At 41.1% G+C, this 26233-nt stretch overlaps 1 protein-coding gene across 2 annotated transcripts in view; it reads right to left on the bottom strand.

Annotated features, from left to right (window-relative positions):
* Positions 1 to 24015, bottom strand: part of BRWD1 (bromodomain and WD repeat domain containing 1) — a 41214-nt gene extending 17199 nt beyond the window's left edge. For both annotated transcript variants that reach the window (XM_082278508.1, XM_082278509.1), the window contains exons 1-28: positions 23924 to 24015; positions 23743 to 23801; positions 23568 to 23597; positions 23332 to 23391; positions 20131 to 20281; positions 19213 to 19311; positions 18840 to 19000; positions 18410 to 18631; positions 16936 to 17036; positions 16260 to 16330; positions 15104 to 15204; positions 14451 to 14491; positions 13641 to 13739; positions 12070 to 12220; positions 11483 to 11617; positions 10490 to 10618; positions 9093 to 9318; positions 8590 to 8775; positions 7496 to 7679; positions 6643 to 6733; positions 5561 to 5701; positions 4066 to 4151; positions 2972 to 3167; positions 1672 to 1788; positions 1465 to 1572; positions 1002 to 1126; positions 813 to 895; positions 343 to 454 (exon numbers count right to left, since the gene is read on the bottom strand). In XM_082278508.1, the coding sequence (XP_082134634.1) occupies positions 343 to 454; positions 813 to 895; positions 1002 to 1126; positions 1465 to 1572; positions 1672 to 1788; positions 2972 to 3167; positions 4066 to 4151; positions 5561 to 5701; positions 6643 to 6733; positions 7496 to 7679; positions 8590 to 8775; positions 9093 to 9318; positions 10490 to 10618; positions 11483 to 11617; positions 12070 to 12220; positions 13641 to 13739; positions 14451 to 14491; positions 15104 to 15204; positions 16260 to 16330; positions 16936 to 17036; positions 18410 to 18631; positions 18840 to 19000; positions 19213 to 19311; positions 20131 to 20281; positions 23332 to 23391; positions 23568 to 23597; positions 23743 to 23801; positions 23924 to 23981 (3323 nt within the window). In that variant the 5' untranslated portion in view covers positions 23982 to 24015. The remainder of the gene's footprint in view (positions 1 to 342; positions 455 to 812; positions 896 to 1001; positions 1127 to 1464; positions 1573 to 1671; positions 1789 to 2971; positions 3168 to 4065; positions 4152 to 5560; positions 5702 to 6642; positions 6734 to 7495; positions 7680 to 8589; positions 8776 to 9092; positions 9319 to 10489; positions 10619 to 11482; positions 11618 to 12069; positions 12221 to 13640; positions 13740 to 14450; positions 14492 to 15103; positions 15205 to 16259; positions 16331 to 16935; positions 17037 to 18409; positions 18632 to 18839; positions 19001 to 19212; positions 19312 to 20130; positions 20282 to 23331; positions 23392 to 23567; positions 23598 to 23742; positions 23802 to 23923) is intronic.
* Between the last annotated feature and the right edge of the window lie 2218 nt (positions 24016 to 26233).

Genomic DNA, 26233 nt, shown 5'->3' with positions numbered 1-26233 from the left:
AGCAACCACAGAGGAGATTCAACATTCCCAAACCAAATATCAGTGCAGACCAATAATTAATGTTCACAGAAATCTGCATTGCTTGCTTTGTGTGAAAGACCCAGCATTAGTCAGTACAGGAAATGTGAAGAGATCAACTTCTTTTACCATATTGCCACTCATTAACAAGTTGCCACAAGTTATTACATTCACACTGTGCTACAAGAGCAAATTAAAACCAGTGACAACACAACCAGTAAAATAATTTAAGTGCACAATTTATACACTCTCATAGCAATGAGGCAGTTGTGTGAGAGCAGAGACACACTAATAACATTGGAAATAAAATCTTTTTGTACTTACTTGACACTGTAACACTGGAAGTGACTGTCTGGATACTGAGGCTGATAAGGTTCCTGACCCAGCACTGTCCCAAACCACCAGGCATCATCAATAATGGAGCGGAACCTGTCAGCTGCAGCAAACACAGATATTCTGCTGAGAGAAGTATTTAACCGTGTGGCTGCCACAGGAAATCAGAAAAACTTCTGATAAATGTACTGCTTGATTTCTCTCCATAATTAAAGTTCTAGACCTACTGACATATAAGTCTTTTACTTAGTTTTAAAATTAAAAAAGGGAACAGAACAGTCTTGACACGTATTTTGGTGACTGTATTTACATCTACTGCAGTCCCTCCACGGTTCAAATTTCTACCTCTTGCCTACCAGAGAACCCTCTGACCCTACAAACAGCACATGTAGCAATTAGGACAAACAAGGACACACTTGTGATTTCAAAACTGTTCAGTCCAACACTCAGCAAACACTTACAGGCCTGCCAGTTCCTCTGCCGCGCTTCGTCATAGAACTGGCGTAAGATAAGGAAGTCGATAACATCGGGCATGTCGTGGTACCTGGATAAAAAAAAATCATCATTCACGTGTGCCTCAGGGCTTTAGGAACATTAAAGAGAAGCATATTCTTAAATACTTTTCAAGAAACTAAAAAAACTGCACATACCTGATGGAAAATGATTTGTCTGTGTGTTTTCCAGTGGCGTGATCTATAAAGGCAAGCTTGAGGCAACACAATGTGGGAGGACCAACTTCGTATCTAATTCCAACAATTTTTACCAATTCCTGATCCTACAGGGTAAGAACAAACAGCTTCAGCAGGTTTTATCTCAGGGACCATGCACAGAACTATGAGTTTAACATGAATTAACCAATTGTACCCACATGCAAAATACTGGAATTAGACTTGAGATTTCAATGGAAGACAGTGTGTTAGCCTTAGGATTTTCACACAGCTATTTAATTTGGTCCTCCCACAGAAAACTCTGAAGACAGTCTGGTAATTGCAGACACTTTCCCCATAGGCAAATAGTAGTAACCTCACAAATCCATGTTTTCCAAACAGTGTAGTAAAAGTCCTCAGTCCCAGTCTCTGTATTGACCCCACAGAACCCTTAGTGCAGACCTACCCTAAGCACCACTTTTCTCCATGGCTCCTTGTGTGGATTCAGTTCATAAATGTTATTTCTTCTCACTGCTTCAATGTAAGCTTCGTGCCCTTGTCGGAAATATATCACCTAAAAAATACCCCAGCAAGCCCCAAGCAGTGAATGTTTTCCTGTATTTAGCAATTATAATATTCACAAGCATGGGAAGATTTTAACCCATGTTCCTACCTCATCACCCATCTGAGGGACAAATGGAGACCTTCGGAGAGCCGTGTCCGTGATCCAAACTGGAGGGTGCCAGTCATAGGACAGCTCCAAGTTTAATGGTTGTGCTGCAGCATCAGCCTTCACAAAATCAGACATAAGGCACATGAATTCAAAACAAATCATTCCACTTTGATTTGGTAGACAACAGCATAACTTATAAAGGACTAATCTAGGGCATTTCCAAGCAGTAGCAGCAAAATTCCTCCAAGGGTTTGCTTGAGTTGTAACTGTATTTGTAATTCTAATACTAAACATTCCTGTCTGAAGATTTGAGTGAGCAAGTCATTATAATGCAGATCTTAGCAGAAAGTTTTATAATTTACATGACAGTCTCAATACCCACTTAAAAATTTATCAAGCTGCAAGAAACTATTGATTCTACTTGGAAGAAAGTGAAAGGGTGGAGAGAAGAACATACCAGATGTATCAAAATTACCCCAGGCTTAAAAAGAGAATTTGTTCGCTCCTTTATGGTAGAAAACAACTCACAGTAGCTGTTGTAACTTGAAAAGGGTAATTAATGAAATTAACTTTAAAAACTGGGTAGCTTAAAAAAGAGAAATTATTGTAACTTATAAAAAAATTTAAAATTCAACCGAAGTATAAATGGCTACCATGAGTGCAGTGACTGTGCCCCTTAGGATTTAAAACAGGTAGAGAACCAGACAGTTTAACCAAGTTATAGAGTCACAGAATGGTTTGGGTTGGAAGAGACATTAAAGATCATCCAGTTCTACCCCCTGCCACGGGCAGGGACACCTTCCACTAGGCCAGATTGCTCTAAGTCCCATCCAAGCCGGCCTTGGACATTTCCAGGGATGGGGCAGCCACAACTTCTGTGGACAATGTGTCCCAGTGCCTCACCATCCTCAGAGTCAAGAATTCCTTCCTCATCTAACCCTGCCCTACTTCAGTTTAAAGCCATCCCCCACCCCTTGTCCTATCGCTCCATGCCCTTGGGAAAAGTTTGATATTCTGTACTGATATTTAACACATTTCCCCTTTAACATCATCAACCTTGGGAACCCATTTTATTTGGAAAATGAAAGTGCTTTCACTTGGAATGCAGATTCCTCCCTACAAATCAGCAGATCCCTCACACTGGGAATGGTCTCAAATTAACTTCATGTACCCTGTGTGTAGTGACAGTAAGATCCTTGGCTAATGGGAGTAACTATTGTTTTAACATTTTCTAATGAAGAGATGTAAAACCTAAGAGAAATTCCTTAAAGACTGAGTAGAAAAAAAATGAAATTTATACCTCCTCCTGCTTTTTTGGTTTGGGTTTTTTCCTCCTTTTCCTCCTTCTTCTCTTGGGAGGAGAGGATTTCTCAGCTGACACCTCATCCTCGGAGGTGCTGCAGTACCTGACTGCTTTCCTCCGCGAGGTCCGCACGGGGGGCTGCAGGTTGATCCCGGCATCTGCGATCCAGTCGGAATATCTGCTTGAGGAGTCACTGTCCACACAGGGCAGGGAAAACACAAACAGAACCAACTGTCACCATTTCAGAATTCGGAACTCTCTCAGAAAAATACCAGGAGATAGCAAATGTTTTTGAAAGTAACTTCAAAATCACTTTGACCTGTTGTAAGCATTACTTCACTTGAAGCTTAACATGAGTTTTTGGGAGAATCCAGTAATTCAAAGCACATTTCTTCAAACAACTGAAGTCTGGTGAATTCCAAAATCAGTCATTTTATTCCAGAAAGTTGTGCAATGGAATTCTGGACTCATTAGAAGCCCTCCCTAAGGAACACACAAGCCAAACACAGCTTAAATTCTTTACACTTATACAAATCTCGGCTACACATCCACTTTCTCTCTCTGAGTATTTTTTATTTCTAGTACTACAGAATTCTGAAAGAATATCTAAAATAGCCATATTGAATATCTAAAACAGTTCTACATAAAACTATAAACTTCCAAAAATTCAGATTTTTTCAAAAATTTTTTTAAGAGGAAGGGAAAAAAAAAACAAAACACCCCAACCAAAAAATTGCCAAAAACCAACTTTGGAAAAAAAAATTCCCAAATGAAATCTCTCACCCCTCCAAAACCAGAACAAAACACACTACAGAAATATTCCAAACTCTCATCTCTCTTTGCCATCTGGCAAAACAAGCAGAGGGAACTGGAGTTACATTAAAAAATAGGAATGCTTTGGTGAAACGGAACAGTAAATAACAATACAATGTGTCAGTAAAGGATATGAATTATACCTTGTATGGTTATTATTTATATGATTGTTATTATTATAATATGATCACATCTGAAGCACAAGAGAGCTTTCATACAATTTTTAATTTGTCAAAATTCAAGTAAAAATGATTATGGGATGTGTTTTTTCACTTTACCTAGAACTATTACTGTTGCTTTTCTTGTCACTTCTCCACTCTTCCTCTTCATCAGATGAACCAGAGCCCTCACTTTCTTCAGCTTCCTAAATTTAAAATTACACAGTAATTTTTTAAGGGTCTGAAACTAAAAAACCTGATGTCCACATAATCAAACTAAAAAGAAGTTTGGTAAAAAGTTGTTAAAATGGAAATGAAAGTAATAAGGTCATGTAATATACATAATAAAATCTGACTGTCAGGGAAGAATTTACATTGCAAAAGGAACAGATCAAGAAAAACAATCACATCATCTCTCCACACACAACAAGGGGATATTCTGTCACTGCTATGATTTTTTTTTTTATTGCTTATGCAAGTTAGAATCAGATGAGGGCTTTTTCCCCTTGCTTTAGTATCAACTGATTGACCAAGTACTAATTGGAGTACTCATGCATGTATTTAAATGCAACACTAAACAATAGAGATACACCAAAATATATTATGACTTTAGTTGTTGCTCATCAACTTATTTGCATTAATATAATGTTTTACATGTTTTTTCATAACTGAAATGACTCAATATGATGCATGGCTCACAGGTCAAGTTGTATGTTGTCAAGCAATAAAAAAGAAAAAGAATAGAAAATCCCATGAGATTACAATTGTAGCTTCAAATGTTTGAATTAGTCCAACTGTCATTTTCAGAGTAACAAAGCTCACAGTCCTCTCACGAAAACCTGCTCATACACTGTGGAGATGGACAATACTCACTGAACTTCTCAATCAGAGTGATTGTTTTTAGCCACACTAAAATTCTTTATTAAGAGGCAAGAAAAGGAGAGCCAATTTCCAAGGAATACCATTCCTCATCCTACTTGCAAGATCTCCGCCTAAACATCCTCCCTTTTGTTGACCATTCTTCCTTAACAAAGTTACTGGCCCAACAAGTCTAAGCTTCTCTGCTCCTTCCACTTCTCCCTTTCCCACTTTAAAATTATTTCCTTGTGGGCAAGGCAAGACAAGGGCAGTCCAAGCAGTCCTACCACCCATTTAGAGAGTCTGATAACACATCAGACACAACAAAAAAGCTCCTGCTAGCCACAGAGTCCTGTATCACCCTGAGCCTAGAGAAACAGACCCTGTGGAAGAATCACGTTAGCAAGAGCCTTCAAAATTTCCATAGAAAAAAATCAAAACACATCTAAAATCTAAATGTCACCTGACCAATCTCAGCATTGTCCATTATTGCCTTGGGCTGTGCATTTGGTTTAGAAGATTCTCAGCAAAACCAGTTCAGCCGTTTATAAATGACAGGAAACACTGTCTTTATTAAAGCAACGTAACAGGTTTGAGACGTGCTAACAATAATGGTGCTTGCAGAATTACTTTCTCTGGAAAAAGAAGGGGTGGGGGTTTTTTGTTTGCATGTTTTAAGAGAGAAAATACACATTTACACAAAATTTCATTTATTGAGCAGCTCGGGCTCAAAATCCAAACTCAGAAGAGAACTTACCTGCTCTATCAAGCCAAAGCAGTTGTCCCTCTCCTCCTCAGAAGACTCCAGCTGCTCAATGTTATTCCGTGTTCGGTAGTTGGAATATTTCCGTCTGTGCAGTCGACGCTTCGATTGGATCAATGAAGACTCAGAGTCACTCTAATTTATAAAGAAGTGAAAAAACAGGGGCTAAATAAAAATATTTATGTGGCAAACTTTTATGAGTGGTAAAGGGTGGCTAAAAGCACTGCTGAATGCAAAATCTGAAACAGCCTCATTACGTTAAAACCCCCTTTCACAAGAAATAAGTTCCATGTAAGCCAATAGTTTTAAATTTGCTGTTCCAAATTTATTAGTTGCTGTAAGAAACTGCTCATTATAAATTACAGCGACAGCTCCACTCACATGACTTGATAAATAAATGTATCTACAGAAGCAAGACATTAACTGCCTACAATGTGCAATTATACAATCAGAGAAGGGCTCGAGTTGGAAGGGACCTTAAAGATCATCTCGTTTCAATCCCCCAGCTCGCCTCAGTAAAGGGGATCATGCAGTAGAATTCTTGCATCAAATTGTTTTGTACCACAAGACACAGAGAATCGGGCCACGATCTCATAAAAACAGCACAATAACCAAGTTTTGCTTCTTGCCAATCTCTCCCACAAAACAGGTAATGAAAAAAGCATTTCAAAGGAGGGAAGTCTGAAGAAGTTTCCCCATACAAAACAATGTCATCTGAAGTAAAGTGACAAGGGAACAAACAGCACTATAGCCTGTGATTCCTCAAATGCAGGACCTTGAATGCTCTCACTTGCACCTCAGTGCTGTAGCAGGACCTGCGGTAGCTGTGTCTAACTGCAGTCAAACCAGAACAGCCTGAAAGCCATCCTGCCTTTAAAAATTACTGTCAGATACCTCACATGGAAGCAGGCAAGACTGAAAGCAAAAAGAATTCTAAGTATCCATAAAAATAAATCAAACCTTGTCCCACAAGAATCATCAGGGTCCTTGAAGACTGTATCAGAAAACTCTGCTTTTATTTTCTACACCACCACTTGTCCCTGAGAATGCTCACTTTCCTAGAAGCTGCCACATACCTTTTCCAGTGACTCAAATGACTTTTTCTTCTCTGTTGCATAAAGATCTCTCTCTTCTTCCCCTTTTGCAATACGATATTCTTCCTGTTTCCTATAAGAAAGCCATGAAAATCTCATTCTACACCTGTTTTCACAATGCAGGTCTCTTTAAGGGATCTCTCTCAAAATTCCTTACACCTACTTCCATTCCATTTTTAATTTCAGATGTTATTGTTGCTCAAATAATTCTAAACCATCCTATCATTTCCAGGTAAGAGTAAAAAATATGGATGCTAAGAAAGTCTTCCTTCCAAACGTCAATATATAACCCACATTTTCAACCTCCTTTTTATTTCACATTTTTCCCTTTGCAATCTCTCTACCTCCCAACACTGGGAATGCTTCTTAAAACCCTCAGAGATGTGATAGCATTTATTGTTGTACCTTTAAAAAGAGATGTTTAGTTACTAATTCTACTTTCCACAAATGAATACTGATAGTACTTTTGAAAGCAACTGGTTTAGCAATTCAAGTGGCTGTAACTCATCCCCTCCAAAAGTCTCACAGAAAGCACAATCTCACCCAACTCTTCCATGGAAATGAATTTAACCTGCATCTTTTATTTTGGAGAAAGCAAGAATCTAGGTGATCTAGCTGTCCTGGAAGATGATTTAAAATATTGAAAGAGGGGAGAATCATTTAACTGGACAACTTCCGTTTCTTCTCATTGAACGGACCTTACAATTAAGGGTTTTTAAGCACATCTGCCCACAACGCTGAACTGTTCCAACAGCATCCATTCTACCTTTGGTGTAACAGCCCTCAATTTAGACAAACCAAGCTGCTGTGCTGTCCCTGCAGGCTGCTAACAGACCTGAGCAGGCTGGGGGGGATCTCTGGCACCACGACCCTGCGCCTCCAGGCCTGCAGGTCCCTCTCGGTGGCCATCTGGCTGCGCGGGGCGTTCTGGTGCATCTGGCGCACGCCCTCCACCTGCCCGCTGCGCCGCAGCCCGATGTTGGGCGGGGACTGGATGTCCAGACTCGGCCTCCTGAAAGCTGGAACACACAAAGAAAAACATTTCTGCCACGCTGCAGAGAACTGGAAGTTCATTGCTTCTTGCTCTAAAGATAAAAAAAAGGAGTAACTGCCGTATTTTTATCTCTGCGGTTGTAAGTACGTGACTGGAGTCTTCAGGGGATTATCTGGCTTGTGGAAAACACAGATTACACAGAGACTTTCAAAATGCTGATTTCTGCTACTGCTTTCACAGAAGCACAGAGTCATTTAGGCTGGAAAAGACCTCCAAAATCCAGCATTTGACCAGTGATCACCCTGTCAACCAGACCAAAGCACTGAGTGCCACATTCAGTGGTTTCCTAAACACTTCACAGTGAAAGGAATTGTGGTGTGACAGAAGGGTTTTTCTGCACTATTTCAGAGAGCTCTGATGCCAGTGAGACTCTAAAAAGCATTCTTCCAAGAGCTGAGAGCATATAAATAAATATATATTACGTATTTACCTAATTATAGAATAAAATATAAATTTTTTCATCCATGTTATATAATTATGTAATTAAACCTACAAAGACACAGCTCAGGAAAGGATCTTGCTTAAATTTGTACAGAAGGAAGAGGGGGAACCAGTTTGAATAATGGCACAATACTCACTTTGCAAAAAGTAAGGAATGCAAAAATAACTTGTATTGGCAAATATTTGCAAAAAATTCTATTGTATATATTTTGCATGTTATTAATGCCCTTTTCCTCTTAAAGTGAAAGACTTTTTAATTTAATCACAGGAGCAGGAGTGTTTTAATGAATAAAATACCTTAACAAGATACCACAATGTTAAAGGAATCTTAGTCCCCTAAACAACATTAGAGTTAAAACCCATTTCAGTATTTCACACAGCACAATAAAAATGGAAACAGAACAATTACTGAACAATTTATCAGCAGTCCTAACCTCTCCTGGGTGTTCCCTCCCCATTTTGGGGGCCACTTGGAGCAGATTCTTGATCAGCTCCATTTCTCTGATCCTGTTCCAGCTGTAGCTGTCTGATCATCCCATCCAGAATGCTGGGCTCCAAGCCTGGCTCCTCCTGGTCAACCGTCTGCTGGCCAATCACCTGCTCAACAACTTCTCCATCACCTTGCAAGTATAAAAGAGATCAAATGAATGAAGTTATTCCAATTATTTATTCCAAATGAGACATTTATGGAATGTACAATCAAACACAACTTGTGCATGCCACTGCCTACAGAAAAGACCTGCAACATCTATTTGAACAACTGATCTTTTTTGCTCGTTTAAATCGTATTCACTGTGGGACCCTCCAGCATCTTTAGTGAACATAAATACAAAATATCAAGTGAAAAAAAGGTGTTTTTACATTGCTGATGGCCTCTTAAGAACTAGTGCATAACACTGAAGTTCTGAATGTTGAGCTTTAATGATTCTGTTCTTACTTGTTGCTACATATCCAAGCTGAGGAATCAAATGTTCATCTGCACAGTTCTCTCTTCCAGGCACCAATCTTTGATATTTTGTTGGATGAGGGTTTCCATCCACATCCACTAAGAAGGGAGGGGGCATGAGGTGAGGGGCCTGCTGAGTCTGCTCGTCCAGCACATAGTTGTTGGAGTCTCGGATCAGAGGCCGATAGTCAGTGTGGAAGAACATCTGATCAGGAATCTAAAACGGAATTTTATTCTTATGTTAGCAATTTGAAAAAAAAAAAATGCTGGAAGACAGAGAAGAACAAGCAATAAAGTCTCTAAAATCTCCTTAAAGGTAAAAGAAAGGGCAAGTTCCCAATGAGAAGAGTTATGTGTAACTTCAATTAACCAGGATGGGCACTGCAGTACTGCAACTTCTGATAGTGCTTTTGCAGGCAACAAAATTCTTTCAGAAAACAAAAAGCTGAAGTAACTTGAAGGGAAAGCACTGTTTTACATTTCAAAATATTTCTCTCTCATTCTACCTTTTTCCCCTACAATTACCAAAATCACAGACTATTCAGAGTTGAAAGGGACCCACAAGGATCACCAAGTCCAACTCGTGAGTGGCCCCTGAAGTTTCCTTGCAAGGAAATCTTTGGCTAAAGCTCATCAACAGCTCTCAAAGTTTTCTTAATCATGAATTCTTTCTTAATCTATGTCCACCTGAAGTTTTTTCTGCAGCATCCATGAGGCTGAAGGAAAATGGTTACATAAATATTAGATCACAGTCAGAATGTTTGCTTCCAGCAATGATGGGAAAGATGAAGAGAACGAGTTTCAATTTCAGCTAAGAATGTAGAGCAAGGAAAAAATAATTCTTTAAAATGACACACATGGAACTACCATTGCAACCTGAAAAAAATTGAGGGGAAGTGAAGAAAAGAAGGAATGTGTATTTATCAAAACAAAAAGGAAGCAGGCTGATAGATCGAAAAAAGCAAAACATTTATCCTGTGCACATTTTTCTAGTATTTCAAAATCCATGGCGTTGGATGAATAATTTACTTTTGCTTAATTTAATCAACTGTAGTGAATTTGGACTTGAGTGAGAAAAAGCTAAAGAACTGCAAGATAAACCAGCAGAAATCAGAAGCATTTTTGAGGTTAAGCAATTAACATGAATTCGCTGTCTCCAAGATGAAAATTGTACTCTAGGAACATTCTTAGGAGCTACTCCCATGGGAATGTTGAGACATTAGTTTTTCCTGCTCTGCCAGGATCATACAAGCAAGACAACTTACAGACATCAAGGAATCCATCATATTTAGATCCTGTAACCACACAAAATATTTCTTCCATATGAACTTTTAAACTAATTCACGTAATTTCAGTTTGAAACTTGACACAGAAACAGCTGAACTTACCTTTTCATATGGCCTGCTACAGCCAAAGCCAAATATCAACAGATGTCCATGAGAATCTGTGCATGCAAAATGCTGGCCATCTGGTGAAAATTTACAGTCAAAAACAGCTCCATGTCCTTGGCCTTCAATCTGGATTGAAGGAAAAATAATGTAAGATTATTTGACCATTTTTTTCAGAGCAAACCGTAAGCATCAAAAACTAATTACTCTCTCAAAAGCAATCATGCATCTCCCTAAATACCTCCATTAAGGCACAAGTAATTTTTTTACTTCAGTATATTTCTTTTCCCCTTGACATGTGAATTTAAGTCCTGAACCAATTTTAAAAGATGCACTAGAGGGTATGAAAAGTTACCGCTCAGTGAATAAAATAAATAAATAAATGTGTTTTTCTGAGGCTTTTTAGCTGTCAGCACACTGCTTGAAGTAAACTGGAGCTAATATACATTGATTTTGTTAAACAGCTTTCAAGATAAACTCCGAGAATCTTAAAATGTAAAAAAAAAAAAAAAATCTTTGCTATTGACTGACCAGAAAAAAAAAGGGATTAAAAAAGTCTCAGAGAAAATAACCTAATTTAAAGTGTTAACAATGAGCTGTCAAACGGAGCCCTCAAGCACAACTGTGCCAACGGATAATAAGATTGTAATTTTTAAGACAGTGGAAAATGCAAGTATCTGTCCACAAGAGTCTTGAAACAATGGTCCAAAACAGAGCCTTTCAGATGGCACCTCATCTCAGCCGAGGAAAATAACTGAAGTGAACAATGATCTTTAGTAACAAAGGATGGAAAAACTGCAATAACCACGAAATTCCAAGGTAAAAAGCTCTAAGAAAAAATGAACTCATAAATTTTGCTGGTTTAGGGTTCTTCTGTTTGGTTATTTTTTTTTTTTTCTAAAGGTGCAGGGGGGTATGAGTGTTGGTGGCTCTTAAGCTGGTAGTGAACACACTCATGTGTTGAGAACAAATTGTGTTTAAAGAAGATCTTACCATGTTAAAATAATGCTTTGTTTTTGTGCCTTTGGTGATGTCCCATATGAAGATGTTGCCATCGTGACCTGCAGACAGCATTATCCTGGAATCAAAAGGATGGGTCTCCAAGACAAACACTTCATCTGCATGGCCCTGCAATTTAAAATTGCACATCAGGTGCAAACAAGGAAAATCCACATCAGCAGGATATTCACAGTAGAGCCCAAAGCCTGTGCTGTTCTCTCTGGAAAATTAAACCCCAAGCAGCCACAAACACTTGAGCATTCCAAAGGTAATAATTTTCTAGATTCAAGCAAGAGCTGTAGTCATACGAAGCTTTTGCCAAGGGATGGTGAATTATTCAATGGGCAAGTTACTGCTCAAAACCTTTTATTTATTCCACATTTATTTGTTCCTTTTATTTACGAGGAAAGCCCAAAGCAGAAGGAAGCAGCAAATTTTGGTTAAAAGAATTCCAGGAACACCACACTTGCTGTATTATTCACACAAAGCTTTCAAGACTAATCAGTACTAATTATCAATTCAGCATGCACATGTCACTGCAATTCAAGGAAAACATTAAAAAAGCAAGGAGAATTCCATACCAGCAAGTCATGGAGCAATTGCCCTGTACTGGAATTCCAAACTTTGAGCAGATGATTATTCACAGCCGTAACAACATAGTTGTCGTTTTGGTTCCAAGCTATCATGGTTACTTTAGGCTTCATGAATTTGTCTTCTTCTGCACAAGTGTCACTATTTTAAAAAAGCCAAACAGGTCAGAAACGTATTTTAAAAATATTCATGTATTTTAATTAATCCATTTCAATATCAAAATACAGAAAAATAACCTGTTTTCCTGTGTTAATAATCAGACAACAGAAAGGAAGTGAAGAATTAAACTTGGGTTGAAACTTTTGTCCACAAAATTCTTCATTTAAAGCAAATCTGAAGTTTTAAATTTTAAAGGACTTGATAATCTCTTTCCCATTTGAGATGCAAGGCAAAAAGGCTTTCCTTTTTCATAGAATCTTGGCTCCTCTACAATTAAAGTCCTAATACAAATCCTTTAAAATTTTGGACTTTTTACAGTCAGCTTTTCCAACTAACTGATTCCCAAGCCAATCTCTACATTAGCTAAGCTTTTTTTAATGAGTTCCAACACAAATATAGTAAAGATAATATTTTATTTTAACCTCCATCTATTTCCTCATTCTCTCCCCAAAATACCTTTATAGGATACTGTAACACTCCCCCTCAGCATTTTAGTCAAGTGAAGGAGTAAGTTTTCCTTGAAACACCTTCACATGGGATTATGTGTTCCACTTCAACCAGAGGCCCCTCTTACAAAGGCCCTCAACTACACAACCACAGTCGAATCTCAAATATTATTAATAACTTCTTTCTTTGTAAAATCAGAGTTTTTTCATGTTTTTTTCCATGGTCTCTTTCATCACAGGAAAAGCCTGAAACCACCTTCCAATCAAGTTGTATACCCAAGGTTTGGCTTTTAATTTAATCACCCACAAATCATATAATTAAAATCTCGTTTAATCACCTACAAATTAATTTCTGTTCAGTTTCTGTGGAAGGTGTCTAAGCTTCGGTACTCCTGTAAATCACTCCCTCTTCAGGTTTACCCAACACCAAGTAATATCCTGATTTTCATCTCTAATGACATTATTCAGAGTAGGGTGGGTGCCACCCGCATTTCATTAATTCACTTTTTATAAAAGTGGAAAATGGGAACAGCCAGCAAGATCAGTCCTTGAGGAAAGCCACCTATTCCATGTCATAACCTCTCCTGCAAATAGGTCACCACCTACTTTATTTTTACTAATCTAAAAATATTTCTCCCATGACACACCAGGTGTCTGACTAAAACCCAGAGAGAGAAGGTAGATTGCACTTTCTGTTCACTTTCTTCCCTGAAAAGAGGCAATAAAATTAATTTGGTACTGAGTACGTTTGAAAGTTTTATGAACACTTATGAATTTATGAAAGCGCAGACTCAAATTCAGCAATTATTACAGCACCAGAACACTCCTTTCATCCCCTCCCAAGGCCACAGAACTTGACCAGAATGTTGCTAAGGCTTACTCTCATTTGAGTAATTGAGTTATTCAATCTTTCTGAATTTACACAACAGGAAATAAGAAATGAACATTTCACCTACCCCAGCAGTCGATCAGACATATCCAACAAAATACTCCTCCATTCTGCTTGCTCAAAACGCCAGATCCGAGCTGTCCCATCTCTGCTGCCACTTATGAACCTGAACAAGTATTAAAAATCAGTTCATTTATCTTCAAAAAAATTTGCTTTCAAGTGTATTTAGAGTTACACACCACCACAACATAAACTTTGTAGTGGAAGACTGACAGAAGTGAAATCTTCAGTTTGTGCTCAAGAGAATTCTGTCCATTAACTTTCTTTCCAGAATATCAGGAAAGAATTTTTTTGAACTGAAAAACTGAATAAAGTTGTCAAAATATGAAGAACAGAGAAGCAAGTTCCAAAGTTTAACTCAATTCACAAATCCATCCTCAACTCCTCCTCAGCACAGTATTTTAAGTAATTCCAGAGTTTCAGATACTGAAGTAGAAGCAAGAACCAATCAGATGAAAAGGACTGTAATTGATTTTTAACCATTTTCACTGCATTTTTTCCTACTTCCTATACAAAACTTACTGACAATTAAAGGAAATGAGAGGGAAAAGGAGATTTATGAAGCCACAAACACATTGGGTATATTAAAAAGTGGTAACAATTCCTCCAGGTAAATATAACCCCAGCCAGGCCAAAAATATCATCTAACACAGCTGGAACAGCTGAAGCTTAATTATGCTCCTGCATCAGTCCAAATTTCCCTTCTAAATTTCCCTTCTAAATAAGTAGATTTTTCTTACTGGAAACATCCAGTAATAGATTCTTAATTCCAAAACAAGTATTTTTCTTGTCCATATTTTAGCATCTTTCAACATACCTGTCCCCACCATTAGAAAACTGAATGCTGTCAACTTTGTCCTGTAAGAAAAAGTACAGTTTGTTAGAAATTTTATTTTTTTAAACAGGAAATATGTTTGTTGACAATTCTGAGTTTAGAAAAATCTGAATTAATGCAAAAATAAAATGCTGCATAATTTCTAAGAGTTTTAACTGCAAGGCAAACCAAGTCCAACAAACACTTCCCAGAATTCCCTAACCATTAATGCATTTAAAATGCATCTTTTAAAAACTGCCTGAATTAAATATGAAGGATTAACAGATTAAATAACCTGGTTGACAACTGAATCATATTTAAATAAATTCCCAATACAATGGAATAAGTAATAATACAATAAATAAGTCAACTACAATGGTGAGGAATCTGTTGCTCCTACTCTTACTTACACTTTCCTTAAAGAAATAAAGTATTATTCATTTTTATCACAATAAAAAGTGCAGGGGAAGTAAGTAACACACTTTATCTTCAGAGCTTAAAGTCTTCTGATCAAGCCTTATCAATGCAACAAAAATAAAGTCAGATTCAGTACTAGAGAAAAAAATTTTTAATTAAGAGCACTGCTAAAAACCCACTCATACTATCACCTTATGACTTCAATACTGCTTCAAATTGCTAATTAACTATCTACTTACAGCATGACTTTCCAATTCAGCTATTTTCTCAGGTGTTTCAGAGCCAAAAAAATACATCCTGATGACATGGTCAGTGCTGCCAGTTGCTAAAAACATACCACCTGTAAAAATCAAGCAATAATTAACCTACGGTGTAAGAAATTAAAACAGGTCACCACCATTTCTCAGAGGCCTGCTTTAAATAAAAAACCTCCACAACTATTTGAAGAATGACACATTTTTTATGCTCTTCCACTGACACACATGTGGAAGGAAATCCCTTTCTTGCCCCAGAAAGTGTTCTCAGCCACAGTAAAAATAAATTAGTGTTACAAAGATTTTAAAATACGTAATTAGGGCAATACTGGAACTTTTAATATCAAATTGCAGAGAGAAGCCTTCAATGGTGGGGAATATGGCTCTGGATAATCAGAATTATGTAGATGACTCTCCCTGTAGCCTCTGCCTCATTTGTGCAAGTGAACTGCATCAAAATTGGGTTGAAATGTGAGTAAACCAGTTAAGTGATGAATAACCAGTATAAGCACACCAGTATTTAGCTGATCCAAGCTCCGCCTCTTGGCACCTCTAAGTGCTATCAAAAAAACCCAAAACTAACCAAGCAAAACCTCTAAAAACACCCTCCCAACATAAACCAAAGCTCTATCCTGACAGTGTTAACAAGCTACACTTTGATTTGCTTTTTATTTCTGAAATTCACATGGATTGAGTGATACAAGCCAGGAGTGAAGTATGTTAAAGATATATTTCTGGATCCTCAAGAAAGAAGGATCCTCATGACCATGACTGGCACTGGATCAGGAGCTCCTGCTGGCAGGAACCACTTCCACTGCTGGTGACTGTGGGATCTTGAAGAACACATTTTGCCAATCCTTGACATCTCACCAAGGGATTAAAAAGGCAAGTAAAGATGGATAAAAGGAAACAGGCATCAGGTGACTTTTACTTCTGTGAAATCACCAATTTCTTCAACAGCCTTTCCCTGTTAGCTAAGGAAGTCCCATGATTTAATTGTCACAGCTAACAATACACATCTGTGCAGTTCTTTACTCAGAGCTGCAAGTTTTGTCCATTGTAAAGCTGTCACAACCAAGTATTACAAGAACACTTTAGAGGAAGGGAGAGAAATCACAGTGCTAAACTCCATCTGACTTACCCACACTGAAGGAAGAACAAAGCATCTGAACCCCTGGTCTGGGTTTCTCTGTGAATTTCACTGGCTTGGTGCTTAAAAAGAAAAGATGTTTGAAATAGGCTGCACCACCCAAAACTTGGCCTTTTAGCAACATTTGAAATGTAAAGAGATGCTTCTTCAAACATGGATCATTTTCTACCAACTACCATGATGTGGCACACCACCAGACACACAAAGATCATCCCAGAGCCTTTCTTTACGGTAGTAATTAATTTTTTTTGGTACAAACAAAGAGTAATCACATATTGAACATTCAAAACTATCCTGAACATACGTATCCTGCATGCAAGTTCTGTAAGAAACATCCTAAAACTACAGGACTGTTGGAAAACCAACACCAACAACAAGCTTTATTATACTTTCCAACATTATTTACATTTCCAGCCATTCCTCTCGTACTACATTTGTACTTTTAGTGACGAAAGAAATTAACGTATTTCCCAACAAATCTCCCAAGTCAATGGAACAACATAAATTTATAAAGGAGAGCCAGTGATGGTGCTTTAAAATAATGATGGAATACGTTATTTGCACAGCATTTTTATTAGCACAAAAACCCAGCAGAGTGTAAAGCACCTGACTTATTTTACTCAAGCCTAGGATGGCATAAAGGTTAATCAGCAAACCATACACATACTTGAATTTCATGGAATCTGTATCCCACTGCCAAAAGCAAACAGTTCCATCTGCACCAGTCGAGACCATGTATCGCAGGGAGCCTTTCACCATGGGACTGAACTACAGAGAAGAAAGTAAAGCCAGACACAGAAACAGAGATTTAAGAACTATTCACCAAATTCTCAGAAAGTTAATGTAAAACCTTGATTTACTTTGGATTTTCACCCCAAACTGCTGAAGCAGTTGTTGGTAATTCTCGTTTTTAGTGTTTACAAAGTAATATCTCCCCTGCACTAAGGTAAGTTTGTGGTCTATGTTTCAATTACTGCATTAAAAAAAAACAATTCCTTCAGTGGTTTGGGCTTGATGTATTCACTAACCACAATCATTCACTGAAAATCCTGTCAATGAATGAAATAATGAGCAGAGCAGACTGAAAAAAAGGGAAGTATGACTAGACAGGTGTACTTTAAAAATCCATAATTAAGCAGAGCATGAGACATGAGATAGTTTGAATGTGTAACTCAGCATCACATGTAATTTTATAGAAATTTGATAGTGATTCCTCAGAAATACTTCTTCAAGACATGGATTTATTGCTATGCCCACAGCTACACTTCAGAAAACTTTACAGACACAAGTTTGTTTAAACTGCTCATCAATTACTAACGCTGGAAGCAGTCATAAAAATTACAATTTTGTCATTATGGTATTATTAAGAAAGCTTAAATTAAAAAGCCCACACACTACAATAAAAGAAGCACCAAAAATATTTTGGCATTAAAAACCAACCAAAATTTAAAAATACTATGAATGCCACAGAAAGTGCAGCTATGAAGATTACTCTCAGAGGCAGCATTATTGAGAAAAATGCAAAATTATTTGTTTGTACTGAGCTTCACAAGCCACTCTTCACACCTCAACACAAGCTGTTGGTCTCACTGGAAAACACCCCAAACCTGGATAATGAGCTACTAATTTCTGTGTTAATTAAGGAATTACAAAGGCCAAAACCAGACCGAATCCAAAGGACCACCAAGAGCACATGGTGTATGAAACCACCTTCAAATTTAAACACACTGCATGTTACACCTTTGTGCTTCTGAAATAACTCCTATTTTTGAGATTAAAACAAATACCCACATCATAGAAGTTGTAGCAATCACACAGTGGATCAGGAACTCCTCCACACAAACCAGCGTATCATGTCTCCAGTAAGATACAAAAGGAGGACATGGTATTTCCCAGAAATTCCCTTTGGTTCCAACAACTCAAATATTATAGGTAGTGATCTTTAGGGGAAGAATTCCTGGCATTATCTTTGGTTATTCCAGAGAGACAAGGAATTTATTTGTTTTTAAATAGGTTTATCCTGTGATTTTATTAATTTTTGACACAAATATTTGCATATTCAGATTTCACTACTCCCACACGCAGCCACACAGAAACAATTTCAGTTTTTAATATGCAGAAACACTGAAAAAGCCCCATACCTGCAATGAGGTGATGGACCCTGTGTGCCCATGGAGGACAGCAACCGGTGCACAAGTCCTCAGACACCACACTCGGATCATCTTGTCACAGCTCCCAGCTGCAATCATGGTGTTCTCATAGTTCACAGCCATGTCAGAAATCTCTGCTGAATGTCCTCGTAAAGTGGCAAATAATCTGCCATTGTGAGTGGACCAGATCTTCACCAGACAGTCATCTGAGCCCTAGAGAGAAATATTCATTAAGGACAGCTTCTGACATGCTTCTGACATTTAATTACAGCAAATTGTTCCACTTAAGCACAGCAAGGGAGCTACATTTAACAGCACTGATATTTATCTCCAGAAGTTTTAGCCTAACACCCATTTCCAAGCTCTTTTCCTTGTATCATCTAAAACTATATTCCGAGTTGGATATATTTCATCAACTTACAGTAAATATTCTGTGTCCAGTCCTATCAAATGCAACACAATATACAGAAGAGAGATGGCCAAGGATCCTTCGGTGCATCTTGACATGCTGGTACATACTTCCTGGGAATGAGGTGCTGAACTTGGCATACCCAGTTAATTGCTTTGCTCGATGCACCTCCACTAGAACACAGAGAAATCACATCATGTTTCAAACATGTCTCCTCTAAAACTTGGGTTTATTCAACTGCCATTAATATTAAAGAGTTATTAGAAATTACTTTGAGATTTCATAAATTTTCATAAATTTTCCTTGTAACTGAATTTTTTTCTGTGTGTAAAAACAGTATTTTAGATGTGCTCAGCAGCAGTGGGGAGAGGTGAGAGGAGCTTACCAAGATTTGGTGGGGTGCCATAGTTCACAGGCATTTCAGGGGGTCTGCCTCGATGAAGAGCAGCAAATGCAGAGCCCTTCCAAACAGTGTTCCTGCAATCTGTAAAAATGGTTGAAGTTCATTGTATTTGTTAAAAATGCCAAGAGAGCTGCAGTTCCAAAACAGAGCAAAGAGCCCATCTAAGATGGTCTCAAACACAGGATTGAATCCTCCAAAAAAACCAGGCACCAACTGCCCCAAAACTTCTCACAAACAGTGCAGACACAAAGAGAAAAATCCATTTAATAGTAACAGAAGGAGGAGAAACCAACACAACCAACCACCAAACTTTGAAATTACTCCTAAATGATGGTACCCCTTCAGTTCACATGCCACAAAACCAACATTTCAACTGCACTTTAACATTTTCATGAATATTTATTCAGAAATGTAAGGAGTATTTATTGGTATGAAGTTATTTAATGAGATGATTTCAAGACCCTTTCAGTACCTACAGGGAGTTTACAAGAAAGCTGGAGAGGAACTTTTCACAAAGGCTTAGAGTGAAAGGACAAGAGGGAATTGCCTCAAGCTGAAGGAGGACAGGTTTAGGTGGGATATTGGGAAAAAATTCTTCCCTGTGAGACTGGGGAGGCCCAGGCACAGGTTGCCCAAAGAAGCTGTGGCTGCCCCTGGATCCCTGGCAGTGTCCAGGCTGGATGGGGCTTGGAGCAGCCTGGGACAGCAGAAGGTGTCCCTGCCCATGGCAGGGAGTGGCACTGGATGATCTTTAAGGTCCCTTCCAACCCAAACCATTCTGTGATTCCAAGAGGTCACTTGCAAAGAGTCAGTTCTGCCTTTCTTACACTATTCCCCAAACTTTAACTCTGCACACACAACAGTGTATCACACCCATTTCAAATAAAGAACAAATCATACCTTTTGCTGTCCGTAGCAAGGACTGTCTCCCTGCCCCAAGTAAGGAATTCACTCTGGAAATGCTGGGTGGGATCTCCTTATCCAGGATAGGGCCAAGACGTTTGCAAATTTGTAATAAATGATCTGGAGCCACATGTTTGTTGGATAGCACCTGACAGAAATTTAAGGTTTAAAAATAAGGATAGCACATCCAGAACAGATGAATCTACAGGCATATCAGATTTTAAGTTCAACTTACAGAGAAAAATCAATTCTGATAAGCTCTGATCTAGTAAATTCAGTGGGTACCCTGCAAGCTAGGAAGTAGCTGTAGTAAAAATAACTGGAGTAAAGTTACTCACTGCACATCAGTATTTTATTACTGGAAGTTTGCAGGAATCACCCCTGTGGCACCCACTTGTGAGGCACCCTGCACTGAGCATCTCTGCCCAATTCGCCCTACTATTTGTATTAAAAATAAGACGTAAAATTCAAACCCTCATAACTCGAGATCACGGAAAATGTGGTTGCAATCAAGCACAAGAATTTATGCAGCTACTACTTGTACTTGTTCAGTGAACTGCAAACCAGCAGGTTTGAGTACAATCTCTCTGGAAACAGTTTCCTTGAAGAACCAGTACTACATAGCCTAAGTCTGCCCTACTTCCTTAAAGCAGAGGATCAAACCAGTCATCCCTACACTCAGGAATGATCCCACACTCTCTGCATCAAGCAACCTAAAAAATACACCCCCACACACACACTCAGATGTCTCAGACAAGAACAGATATGTGCGAGTTCTGATTATTTTTCCCCCCCTTTTCTTTCTGGGAGTTCAATCTAAAAATTCCTTATTCTTATAAAGACAACCACAATAACGCAGAAGTTAAAGACACAAAGTAAGAATTTAAACAGTCTTGAGTAGAGCAAACCATCAGAATCACAAACTGAAGCTACTGCAGAGGTCTGAAGCAGTGGGGATAAAGAACCCCATGCTTCCTCCACTGTGACCTGGCCATGAACAAACCAGTCAGCTCCAGCAGCCACACCGCTCCTGCAGCAGCCAGAGCATTCCCAGCCAATCCATTCAGGAGAGGCACAGGGCCACACCAGCTCAGGTATGTGGCCTCTTGCCCAGGTAGCTGAGAACACAGGCAGAACTAGCTTGTGCTGCTGATGCTGCTCCCTTGGCCGAATGACTGAGCTTGGATGAGCAAAGTGTCCTAACAAGGCTGATCTCCTCATCACAACAGCGGGAATAAAAATACCACACGTTGCCAAAAAGTTGCCCAAATGCACACTGAGAATTCAGAAGGTGCAATTTAAGTCACAGTCTTACACTTGTTTTTAATAATAAAATCCAGGTATAAAGCTTGTGGGACACAGGTTGTATTCCTGGTGGGGTGGGAGGTGATACATCAGTAAAATAGTTCCCATTACCCCACAGGTAAATCTATCCAAGCAATCAGTTCATCAGATGCTTCAGATTGATTACAAGAAACCTATCTGGTAGCCCTAAGATTACAAGATGCAGTTTGACATCATTTCTTTATCAATTTTGACTCTTGAATTGATACAGAGCAGTACCAGCCACAACATTCAGGACAGAAAGGTCAGCGTGCTTTCTGCCAAACATTAGAACTCTTTCTGTTTGCATGCCATCAGCAATAAGTATATTTTCCAAATGCAACCCTCGCAACTCCTTTCCTTTTCAAGTAGTTTTTCTCAGATTTTGGAAGGAACAGTTATTTTAAAGATTTGCAATTCCATGATGAGCAAAGTGGAATAGAAATAATTACACCACATGATTGCATTTGTCTGCAGTCTCTGCAAATTTAGAGTGAGAGCAGTGGGACAAGAGGTTCCCAGAGCCCCTCAAAAAGCAGAAACTAAAACCTTGAGAAGATTAATTTAGATATTCTGAAACAGTACTACCCTGTGCAGAGATTTCCTTTAAATTGTGCAGGAAAAAGAGGTAGAAGCAGCACATATTAAAGAATTAATCTGACAATTGTATATGCAGAACAATCACAGCTAAAATCCAGCTCTGAAATCAGAAGAATCCATATGTGGTGTCTCCCAACACCCTGCTTTTTCTCAGAAGAAATGGGGTAAAAAACCAACAATGAACCAACAAAAAAAACCTCCCAACAATTCTTTTTAAGCTTAATCCTACTTTCACCTTTGCTAAATTCAAGTCAGAGCTTGAAAATATTCCTGTTTAGCAAGGCCAGGCTTCTTAGTGACTTAAGAAAAACTAATCCTAAATCTTCGTGCTCAACTGACCACAACGACAAGTAGAGGAAATGAAATCGAACTTATCATTTTAAGCAACACTTAAATAACTAAGAAATTGGTTTAAGCAACATTTAATTCCTTCTCTATGCAAATATGATCCTGAGATCTTTAAGTGCTTCACAAGAGGAAGTTCACTGCAACAATCAGTCAATTAACCTGGAATGCCTGAACCTTAGGTGAGAAAAACCAAAGAATCAACACCTCTTTAAAGGAAAAGTATCAACTACAATAAAGCAGGATAAAAACCACACCGGGCAGGGCAGGCACCACCAGGCCATCACTCCCTAGGATTCAAACTCTTTGCCATTTAAGAAGCTGCAAAATTTAAGCCCCAAAACACAGCTCTGCCTCCTGTAAAAACAACTCAGAACATAAAACGTCAGCCGTGGAAGGGCAAAAAGCACATTTTGTGGAGAGATCAACCCCATCTTTCCAGCACGTTAGAAACAAAGCCATGACCAGCGAGGAGCCGGCGATATGAGCACATTCACAGGCACCAGAACCGCCAACCCTCGGTTTCCGAACAGCGATTTCATTTCCTAATCTGTTGGAGGGGGCTGAAAGAAACCAACCAGAAAATAAATACCGACAAATCACAACGTCCCTCACAACCTGGCCCCTGAAACGCCGAAATGAAACCTCGCTGGAGATTGGCTCCTGCCTGCATGTAGGCAGTGGCATGTACCACTGCACAACGCCAAGCTCCACCTCTGCTATGTAAACAATATCCTCAATTTAAACCACCGCTTGTGTTTTTGTTAGTCTAATGTAAAGAAATTAAAGGCCCTTTCTGAAGTAACTCCAGTGTTCAGAGCCAGAATGGTACTGAGGGTGAAGCTTTGGGCCTACTCTTAAAGGTAGAGGGTCCAACACCAGTGCTATCACCGTAAATAAAAGGGGTTTTTTTAAAGAGAAAAGTCTCACCAATTCTTCATAACTTCTATAATGCTCATTTCCTTGCCAATCCAACCTTTTAGGAAGCAACTAAATAAAGGAAAAATAAAAAAAACGTGAGCGGTTAAAGGGGAAAGGAGGGATTACAGACCACATCCAAAACAATGTGTGTTGAGGGGGGAAAAGTTGAGACAGCGGCAGAAACTTGAATGACTTGCAAAGGAAACTTTTGACTATAGCAAGATTTCATCAGAGCTCACACAGACCTGGTGTTGCTCCAGCTCCTGTACCAGCACCTACAGAGGGAAGGGAAAAAACACAAGAGTCAGGGACAAGCCACGATCTGGCTTCTCCAGAGCGGGGGGCGCGGCTGCTCCCACCTTCCCCCGACCCTCTGCGGGCAGCGCGGGGTCCCCACGCCCCGGTGAGCCCCAGACTCACCTTCAGTGCTCTCCTGCAGGGCCCGGTGCTCAGGAACCGGGCGATGAGAAAGTAAAGCTCTGTAAGAGACACGGGGAGAGACAGGGGGCATGAGCCGGGGGGCGGCCGTGACCCATCCTGAGGGGGGGGCAGGAAGATGGCGGCACGGGTGGCACCTCCTCACCCCAGCCCGCGGTGTTACCTGATTCAATGAGCGGCAGAGACGCGCCGGAGCTGGAAGAGGCCGCAGGCTCGGCCATGGCGGGCTGAGGGCGGCGGGCCCGGCTCGGCACGGCGCTGTCAGCGCCTCCCCTCCCTCCCTCCCCTCACGGCCGCCCCCCCGCTCCCCTCAGCGCTCCCTCCCTCCCTCTCCCCCCTCAGCGCAGCCTCGGCGGCGCCGCCGCCATAGCCGCCGCAGCACCCTCCACGGCGCCGCGACACCTCCGCCGGGAGCGCCCGCGGGGGGGTGGGGAAAATAGTGCCCACTGTACCGAGCGCTCCGGGCGCGCCGGGAGAACAGCGGTGCGGGCGTGGGGCCGCGGGGATATAGGCGGAGGGCGGCGGGGCGGGCGGCGGGGCGGGCGGCGGGGGGGATGGCGGGGAAAAGAGCCCGGGGAAGAGAAGGGGAGGAGAAGGTGCGGAAGGATCGCGCGGGGAAGGCGGCGGTGACGCGAGCCGAGGGCGGGGCTGAGCGCGGCGAGGCGGCGGCGCTGAGGGGTGGCGGGGGAGAGGCGGCGGCTGCGGAGCTGCTGCGGTCGCCCCCGGGAACCGCGGTGCTGCCGCCGGCGCTGCCTCGGCCCTCCCCGGGACCCGCGGCCAGACACCGAGAGTCGGTTCCAGGGGGCGATGCGGTGACGGAGCGGACGCCGTGTGCCGCCAGGCCCAAGGCCTTTGCCTCGAGTGCCGTGTCCAGTTCTGGGCCCCTCACTGCGAGGAGGATATTGAGGGGTTGTAGCGTATCCAGAGAAGGGAATGGAGCTGGGGAAGGGAGCTGGAGCGGCTGAGGGAGCTGGCAAAGGGGCTCAGGCTGGAGCAAAGGAGGCTCAGGGGGGACCTTGTGGCTCTGCACAAGTCCCTGACAGGAGGGGGCAGCCGGGGGGGTCGGGCTCTGCTGCCAGGGAACACGGACAGGAGGAGAGGGAACGGCCTCAGGCTGGGCCAGGGCAGGCTCGGGTTGGACGTCGGGAGAATTTTTTTGCTGAAAGGATGATTAAACATTGGAATGTGCTGCCCCGGGAGATGTTGGAGTCCCTGTTCCTGGAGGAGTTTAAGGAACGATTGGACGGGCTCTGGTCGTCGACAAGGTGGTGATCAGTCAAAGGTTGGACTTGATGATCTCAGAGGTGTTTTCCAAACTAAGTGAATTTGTGATAATGTGATTCACCGGTGCCCGGTGTGCCCCATGCCAGCAGAGAACCGGGAGCATCAGTGCTGTGTCTGTGTTGGAGCTTGGGGACGGCCCAGCCTCCTGCTGTGACAGCAGAGCTCCATGGGAGACGCTTGGGGGCACCTTGGCTGCCCCAAACACCAGCCTGAGGAGGGACATTTCCCACACTACTCGGGCAGTACTGCTGCCTTGGCATCACTGATCCAAAAAAAAGCAGCTCTACCCGTGTCCCTGTGCCACCTCGAGCCTGGCTCCTGGAAACAGGATTTTGGGAGCCAGGATATGGACCTGTTGGAGTGAGCCCAGAGGAGGCAGCAGGATGAGCAGAGGGATGGAGCAGCTCTGCTGGGAGGAAAGGCTGCGAGAGCTGGGATTGTTCAGCCTGGAGAGGAGAAGCTTTGGGCTGAGCTCAGGGTGGCCTTGCAGGGCCTGAAGGAGCTGCAGGAAAGCTGGAGAGAGACAATTCCCAAGGCATGGAGGGCCAGGAGCCAGGGAATGGCTTCCCAGTGCCAGAGGGCAGGGCTGGATGGGAGATTGGGCAGGAATTGTTCCCTGGCAGGGTGGGCAGGCCCTGGCACAGGGTGCCCAGAGCAGCTGGGGCTGCCCCTGGATCCCTGGCAGTGCCCAAGGCCAGGCTGGACATTGGGGCTTGGAGCAGCCTGGCACAGTGGGAGGTGTCCCTGCCCATGGCAGAGGGTTGGACTGGATGAGCTTTAAAGTCCCTTCCAACCCAAACCATTCTTTATCTTTTTTCTTTTCACAGTTGTTTCTCACCTATGCTCAGCATCAACTCTGATAGAAACAGCAATGGCTGTACTTCTGTTTTAAATCCAAGCTCTTCTTTCCCTGTTTCATTCCCCACCGTGGTACCTTGAAATGCATTTTTAGAAGCTTGAAGTAAAATATTTTTATGCATTTTTCCCTTGACCCAAGGATTTGCAGCATGCAAAGACAACTGAGTATCTTCCAAGAAACAGGTTTTGTTCTTTTCCTTTTATCTTGAATCAGATTGTGCTCTATTGGATGCAAATCTACATCAGCTCTCACTCCAGTCCTTAGTTGCACAGCAAATATATCTGGTATCACACAGGACAGTGTAGTATCAGGGAGAAGTTACAATAAATT

This window comes from Coloeus monedula (assembly GCF_965178545.1).
Source record: "Coloeus monedula genome assembly, chromosome: 3".
Taxonomy (NCBI): domain Eukaryota; kingdom Metazoa; phylum Chordata; class Aves; order Passeriformes; family Corvidae; genus Coloeus; species Coloeus monedula.
The sequence above is the reverse complement of the archived record's forward strand: the minus strand, read 5'-3'. Positions and strand labels throughout refer to the sequence as shown.